The 8,545-nt window shown below is 39.7% G+C and overlaps 1 protein-coding gene across 15 annotated transcripts in view; it reads right to left on the bottom strand.

The window, feature by feature from the left end:
* Positions 1 to 8,016, bottom strand: part of mybpc1 (myosin binding protein C1) — a 34,935-nt gene extending 26,919 nt beyond the window's left edge. For 4 of the 15 annotated variants that reach the window (XM_047819887.1, XM_027164019.2, XM_047819890.1 and 1 more), the window contains exons 1-2: positions 7,792 to 8,015; positions 2,713 to 2,730 (exon numbers count right to left, since the gene is read on the bottom strand). In XM_047819887.1, coding sequence (XP_047675843.1) covers positions 2,713 to 2,730; positions 7,792 to 7,813 — 40 coding nt within the window. In that variant the 5' untranslated portion in view covers positions 7,814 to 8,015. Of the gene's footprint in view, positions 1 to 405; positions 664 to 1,692; positions 1,762 to 2,712; positions 2,731 to 7,791 lie in introns of all 15 variants that reach the window. The other 11 variants (XM_047819885.1, XM_047819888.1, XM_047819891.1 and 8 more) reach the window with 5 other exon arrangements.
* Between the last annotated feature and the right edge of the window lie 529 nt (positions 8,017 to 8,545).

Raw genomic sequence — 8,545 nt, 5'->3', positions numbered from 1 at the left:
CTGCCATTTTGAGATATAATAAATTATTATTATTATTATTATTATTATTATTACTATTATTATTACATCCTTCCATTGTTCTTTCCATATTCTATTCTATCAGGAACCTCACAGGCACTCGGAAACATGGGGAGAACATGCAAACTTCACACCCACACACACGATGATGTGGAGATCAATCCCTCAACCCCAGAGGGTCAAAATCTGAGCTTGTGAAGGGTTTTCCTAGGCCGTGACATGTACTTCGATGGAGAATGAATGCTGAAGTCTTGAGTGCTAAACGGCTGTTAAACTTCATGCTGATTAAGATGAAACTGGGTGAAGTAAATGCTTTTGGAGAAAAGCTTTTTTTTTTGTTGTTGTTACGTACCATGCTCATCATAGACTAAAGACGGCGATACTCACCAGGGGATGGAGGCTGATTAGGATTCTTCTCGACCTCACATATTAGCACCATCTTAGGTCGTGTGGACTCTGGCTTCCCATGTTCATGCACTACAGGCTCTGTCACTATTGGCTGTGGCTCTAAGATCTCTTTCACTATTGGCTGTTGCTCAGCAACCTCAGTCAATATTGGTTGCGGATCTACGGCTGCAGGCATTATTGCATCTTGCTCTGGTAGAGTCAGTTCGAGTGCTGGGTCTGTGACCACCGCTGCAGCCTCTGCACAGGCATAGCAAACACAGCCAGCTGGAGCAGCAAGCAAACATCTGCAGCCGAGCGACACAGCTGTATCCTACATGCTACACATAGATGCGAACTGATCAGAATCGGAAGTTAGATTTCCCAATCCCATGGGATGTTGAATGTACATGTACTTACAGATGACATGATACCACTTTTCTTTTCTGATATTTGTATTTTAATAATGGACGTTGTCACAAAGTGGCTTTACAGAAATATATAAATTCACGATTTAAATGATCACTAATGAGTGATGGGATTAACCAGACTCAAAAGAGAACTCATCCTCATGTGTGGTTATAAAAAATATTATTAATAATAATTAGAATTATAAATTTCCTTTCTATAACTTCCAGTAAATTCCAAATCCCCTTCAAATCTTCTTAATTTTCTGATATCCAATTTTTGCTGGTATCAGATTAGAGTTATATTTAGAGTTTATTTGTTTTTACTCAATGACTCACTCCAATTCTTGTCACTGTACATCTATGACATGGCCCCAATAAGCAAAATAACACACAGACACACACACAGAAAGCAGGGTAATGTATCAAGTTTGGGATTATATGTGTATTGCCCAATATTTATTTAATATAAATTTGCACCCATGCCATCTCATGTGAGTGTTTTGGAAATATTGTGCTTACTGGTTCATACTGTAGCTACAAGAGTATTTGTCCTGCATATCCATGACCACAATGCTAATACAGGCAGCATAAGCAGAGGTAAGGACAGATCCAGGAAGCAATGTGAGCATAAATGAATAGTGTGTGTTGTGTGTGTGTGTGTGTGTGTGTGTGTAGTGTCTCAGTGCATGCACTTTGTAAAAGAAAGTGCACATTGCTCTATTTCTGTAATCAGGACAAGTTGTGCTCTCAGTGATTAAGAGTTTGTGGAAAACCAAACTATGTCCTTACACACGTGGAAGTGAAGAGTGGAGGTGCTCTGGTGGAGATTAAGAACAAATTGGAAGAAGGGAGGGGAAAAAAAGGGTTGCACACGACCTACCTGGTGGAGACACCTCAAGGGAAATCTCAGCTGGATGCACGGCCTCCCCGATGCCTGCGGCAAAATTCTCTGAGTGTGTGACAAACACAGCGCCAATGCAAGCACCACTTTCACAGCAAGAAGCGTCATAAACATCTCACACGCTCGGTCAGAAACGCAGACACGCAGACACAAGATGCAGTACTACAGACATCCTGACTCTTATATGTGTATACACAGGATGTACAGGTATAAGCAAGACACAAAAGCTTTCAATACAATACAATACAACACACACACACACACACACACACACACACACACACACACACACACACACACACACACACACACACACACACAATATCTTTACAGTAAAATAATAACGCCAGCAAAAGGAACTGAAGATATTTTTTCTTCACTGGTCATGTTGCAGTAGAGAAAGATCTCCTGCAATTACCTCATAAAAACATTCAAGGAAATAATAAGCAGAAAGGTTTGCAAGATAGCTACACTTCTGTCATTATATCCACTCCTGCCAAATTATTCAAAATATCTTGTTGACGGCAGCATCTGAAATTACATCAGCTGATCAGTATTCTGTCCTCGAGCTGAAGGACAAAATCCCTCAAAGTGTGTTAAGACCTTGAAGTCATCGACACTAGCAGCGGCTCTCAAAGGCGCGCCATCAGTATGGTCACGGATTGGACATGAAATATCAGCACTGTGGTGGAATCGAGCTCTAAGAATGTTAAGAAGCGGACGTTCTCAACATCACTGATCTCAGAACAGCACGCCATTACAGGTCAGACTCAGCACATTGTGTTGTGAATAGAGCGACCCTACATTTATTACACAGTTCTCTCAGGCTTGGCCCTTAATTTGTAAATGAAAAAGGCAGAAAGGTAACACAGTGTATGAAAAAGTCTCAGTGAATACAGATATGACACGACTGACAATCTTGGACAATCTCCTTAAACGTACATTTTTGTCTGTTTAGTGAAATCATCTTATACAACAAGGCAAAATTTTGTTACTCACCTTCAGGCTGACCGTCATCTGTAAACAACAACAAAAAAAGTGAAGGAGTGAAAAATCACATGTTATTGGTGCTTCTTAATATGATATGATATGATATGATATGATATGATATGATATGATATGATATAATATGATATGAGCAGAGATTCCCAAAACCATCATGGCACAAAGATCAGTGTTCAGTGTTTGAGTGAACATCAGACTGAACCCCTGTTTTCTAACCCAGTGTGATGGAACTTGGGGAACGTTCAAGAAATCAATCACTTGGTTATCATATTGCAAATGCTGACACGAGTAAAGCTGACATGATGCATTTATCAAAGCACCAGATAATAAAATCCCTACGTATTTCAGTACAGAGAACTTTATAAACTTTGAAGTAAACCCATCATTTATATTTGATTTATACGCTACCAAACCTGGTCATGTGGCAGAGCCCTGATCATCTGTGGTTCAAAAATCCACACCATCTTCAATCACATGCCCAATTTCAACTAGGGATGTACCGATACCACTTTATCTCTTCCGGTCCGATACCGATATCTGTGTTCTTTCCTACCTTTAAAACTAAAGAATGTATACAACTCGCTTAGTTATCAAGATTTATTTGTTTCTGGCAAAGAAATACAAAAATGCCCATTACTGGATGAAAAATGAAAACACAAGAAACCTTAAAAAGTGTTAATGCTGTAACAAACAGTACTTTTAACAGTTAGTGGTATAACAATCTAAACAATATATACTGCACTTATTAAATTAAATTATTCTCTGAAGAAAAGGCAATATTTTAAAGTGCTTCTTATTTTAAAACTCTTGAAACACAATGCAAAATGTATTAAACAATAAATCTTGCACCCAAATTAGCGTCATGTTTAACGCGCTGAGGTAAATGGAAAGGACGCCTACTAAACTTGTCTGTCTATCGCAGGCGGTTGTGCAACATATTTCCTATAAAATTTATTATATTTATTTGCATTAATGTCATTTAATATATGAGTGTATTTTTCTTATAAGTTCAAGCAATAGTCTATGACGTTTGCTGTTCATTAATCAACCACCACGGGCATGGGCGATTTCAGGAAGCAGCAGCGTGGTCAATGTTGTAGGTAAAACGCGGAATGGACTTTAATTTATTAGGCCATTCCTCAAGCAGAATGGATTCGACTGGCGGCGCTAAATAATAAAAATAATAGTAATAATAAAAGACATTATGCGCTGAATAGAGACGGTAAAAGCGTGTGGGTCCAATATTATTGGTCTTAAATAGTGGGTGGGTCCGGTTCCGATTTGGATCGGTCACGCACCACCGATGCCCGATCAACTCAAAATATCGGATCGGTACATCCCTAATTTCAACACTGCCATATTGTTATATAATATTTCCTGAGGTAACTAATGATCAGTGGTGGACAAAATATACTAAAATGATCCAAGTAAAAATTATATAAACGAAATAAGTGAAAATATAAACACTGTGTCAAAATCTTTGACTAAAAGTGGATGTATTTAGCCAAAAAATGCATTTAAATCAAAGTAAAAATGTAAAAAATATTTTTTTCCCCTTAAAAACTTTTAGAAGATTATTTTTTTTGGTAGCAACTGCAGGATAAAATAATTAACATTAGCTGGAAAGATGCTAGCTCCTACAATCGATGCTAGTCTAACCTGTAATTAGCAAAGAAATCAGGCTAACAAACAAACTAGCGAACAACAGGCTAGAGAGCTAAAGTAGGCATAACAGTATAGACGAGTCATTGTTGACTCTGTGAACCATTTTTTTATTACTTTGATGAACTTGATTGGATGCTAACTGTAGTGATGTATAGTGATTAGCAAGATGAGGGGATATTTCTTATTTGTAATGAATATTCTGGTTTTTTCTAAGTAAAAATCTTCAATCTTAACACTACTCGAGCATGAATGTGCCAAAATACTTAAAGTTCTTAGTTAAAGTAAAGTAAAGTACTCCTCAAGAATGGGCCACACCTGTTACTGATATCTTTCATATTCAACTTTCAGACAATGTAATGCTGTTTTTTTTTTGTTGTATTTGTTGCAGAAGAGCAGAACTGTGGCGTGAACCACAGCAGACTTATGCTTACAGTATATTTGCCTAACAACATTAGGGTGATTATTTAAGGTTAATAATATCATTTTTCGATGTATTTTATAGCTGGTGTTCCTGCTAAGCTCTGGTCTTGTCTCCTGGGATCTCCAGGTGTCTATTTATAGACCGGTGCACATGGTACAGATGAAACATATATTGCATGATGTCAATATTGACTCCTGAGCCACCGTTATGGTTCTCCCTTCCCTTTTACCCCTGTTACTCGCCCAGTCTCCTATGAATATTGGGAGGATGCCAGGTGAATGCAGTGAATCACAGAGACCAGCTGTTCCATTTCTGTCCCCTTGCGGACTCGAAGGCCATTTGAAAACTGCTGCTGAGAAAGAGCCAGTAGAGACACCTGTGCTGCGTTCCTACTTTTAGCCAGTGGATATTTTTCTACTTTTTGTGTCCAGATTGTTGCCTTATTTGTCTCTCAGGGTTGGGACACTTCAGCATTCCCCTTCTGATCAGCTTTTTCTTTCTTTCTTTTTTTTTTTTGATGATGAAATGGAGATCTTTGTAGTTATGGAGATGAGATGAGTTATCGAGACAGAATATTCCAATGCATTTAAAGATTCTACAGGCTTCCATATTCTTCTGCCACTACTATGTCACACATCTCTTTTAGGAGCCACACTACAGCTTTGGTTGTGATATGGCTCACTGCCCAGACTCGCTCTTTTCTCTTCAGACCAAGAATGTAAGTGATGGGGCAGGTATGCTCAGCTGTTGTGTGGACAGACCGGCTCATACTGACTGCTGGCCCTGTCTCACCTCTTTTATATAAACCACTGAACAAGAATTCTGCTTACAAAATATTCATCTCTATGCTGTTTTCATTAATTGACATATCTGTGACAATCTGTTTAAAGTAAATGGTTCACTTAAATGAAGTATTTCAATAGAATACATAAGACAACACAGAGTATAGCGAGCTAAACTGGGAACTCCTCTTAGCCAGAAGTGCTGAAAGATCTTTCTGTGTTTATACGATTTATGTCCTGATGAAGTACGGCATGAGACGGGTGATGGAGGCTTTGGCAGTGGGGAAACAGCGAGAGTGACGGTTGATTGTAAATAAGCTGAGGTGTGGACAAGGGCTTTCCCTGATCTGTGAGGTCTCACAGGTTCGACAATGCACACAATGAGAGCTGTCTAAACGCATGACTTTCACTAAACACTGACTTCATCTTTTACTATTTTTGACATATAATGTTTTCTCGGTCTCTAATGCACATGATGCAAACACGTAACCTGTCATCCATCCTGAAAACACCACGAGAGTCAAAGTTCAAATAGACAAGAGCTTAAGATTCCTAGCGTGGTATAGGCATAGAGTAACTGAAGAAGAGTAAAAGATCTAAAGAGAGAGAGAGATGAGAGACAGATTATGTGTGTGTGTGTGTGTGTGTGTGTGTGTGTGTGTGTGTGTGTGTGTGTGTGTGTGTGTGTGAGAGAGAGATAGAGAGAGAGAGATGGAGAGGAACAGGGATTAAAAGTCTGCTCATTCTGAACTATTCCCGGGTCGAGGAATCCAGTTCCCGTGGGTCCTGTACCTAACTCAACCCTCATCCTGCCTTTTAGAGCTCTTGCAATTTGGATCGACCTTCTCTCCTTCAGCTGCCCCCTAAATTTATGAGAACAAACCATTTGTACAACTAACCCTGGTCATTAACTCACTCACACAGTGTTCGTGGAAGATATTTAAGGAGGATGCCAAGAGCAAAGCTCTGTTGCTAAGCAAGTTGAGCATGTAAGATGGAAACTTCTAAACCTCTCCAGCTGAAGTGATATCGCAGCTATCTCTATTCAGCTGGATTCTGTCTTTCAGTCTCAATACCACGATGATGTGCTGATGGAATTTTAGTCTGACAATCAACAACAAGATCGTCTGACATGATTGTTTAATGTGTCTGACAGCTGTGCTGTCAATCGGCAGCTCTTTGTACAAACTTACACAGTTACAGACATGCTTTTTGCGATATTGGCACCGTGGTGATTTCTGAGCGGCATCAAAATAACTGTCATACTGGCCTTGTAATTCCCCTCTTTCCATCATGTAATCCTCATTATCCCGTGTTACTTCTATTGGAAAGTATTGCGCGCACCACGACGTGACAGGAAAGGAAATTGTTTTTTTTAACACTGGTTGTTTATTACTGCTGCTGACAAATTTGTGAAAGATTACATACACAGGGATCAAATGGAAATGTAAAGTTTTATAAGGCCCTGTGGTAAGATTGCACAAAACAATATTTAGAAAAAGTAAAGTAAGAAAAGTGTCTCCCTATCTCAATCCTCTATTTATTTCCATGATGTTGTGGCTTGTTACTTCTCCCCAACACTGTCCACATAATCACCCCTGACATATCCATCCCCTTCCCGAACACATGCTTGGCCCTCTTGAAACCTGCCAGGCTGCCAGCATGGCATCATCCATCATGGATGAAAATACTGCACACCCTGCCTCCTTTCACAGGCTCGGGACTCACCACCATTCCAGGACTGCCTCTGCCCTCCTTCTAACCTTGACTGCAGCCTATCCATCAACCACACACTCACAACAATAACAGCTTTTTGTAAAGCACTCTCTGTCTCCTCCTCTCTCTTGTCGTTCCTTTGCTGGCAAGAGCTTGAGGTAATACAATAACAATGCCAATGTCACTTTCTGAATTCCAGAGAGTTGATCTCAAAGCTTTGGATGGTGATAGGATCACTTTGAGCGTATCATTTACACACAGATGCAGAGATTAAAAAAAAGGAAAAAAAGTATATAATGAAATCATTATGCTCTGTTATGTGATCTATTATTTAATGGCTGTGCTGAATCTAACCCAGAAAACACAACTGTTTAGAGACACAGTGATGGTTTTCTCAATACTTCAGTATGGTTCTTTATTTCCTGATGTGTGTGTAAACATGTGTGTATTCTCAGTTGAGATGTTTAGCCTACACTGCATCATTCATACCTTTCTTTGTGGGCTCAGGCATCTTGAGCTGTGTTCCACCAGATGTGTCACCAGGTGAGAGCCTTCTGCCCTGAGTTAATGTTGGGGATCGGAGACGGCACCCAGGTCTTCACCTGCAGACTGTAAGGAGGACGGAAAGATGAAGAGCACCTGGGAAAAGAGCTGAGCTAAAGAGCAGTAGATGGCAGTCCCTTGATGAGTGAGGAAGTAGCAGAACTGAGGAAGACAGACTCATTGGGTTTATATAGCACTGGCCTGGGCCACTCCTCTATCTGTTTAATCATGATGCCCAAAAGTATCTGAGTCCCCTCTCACCCCCCTTTCAACAGTTTAGGGGATTAAGGATGGCTTTGACTTCCATCCCCTTCATGACGCTGTTGAGGAATGAAAGGAGCATGACAGAGGTGAGGCTTGGTATTAAACTTAAGTGTCCAGAATTGAGATTCAGGGGAAATAATGATGAATCAGTTTTCACTGGGGTTTTTAAATGAAATATCTCTAATGTCCGTCATTATTATGGCGGGAAAACATCTAATAATCATAGCAGGACATTTATATTAAGAATGACCAATATACAGTAGCAAGAGACAAGAGATGATGCTGTAACTATTATTCAGTAAGCAGTTCTTAGTTTAAGCACCAAAATTTCACTAAAGATTTCTACACGTATGTGAGTGAAGAAGTACTGTATTTCTTTGTTAAACTTTTTTCATCCGACTGTAGAAGTGCTGCTAGCAAGCTCAGGGGTATATTT

The sequence above is a fragment of the Tachysurus fulvidraco genome, chromosome 10 (genome assembly GCF_022655615.1).
Source record: "Tachysurus fulvidraco isolate hzauxx_2018 chromosome 10, HZAU_PFXX_2.0, whole genome shotgun sequence".
NCBI classification, from domain to species: Eukaryota; Metazoa; Chordata; class Actinopteri; order Siluriformes; family Bagridae; genus Tachysurus; species Tachysurus fulvidraco.
Note: the sequence above shows the minus strand (reverse complement) of the source record. Positions and strands in the feature narration are given on the sequence as shown.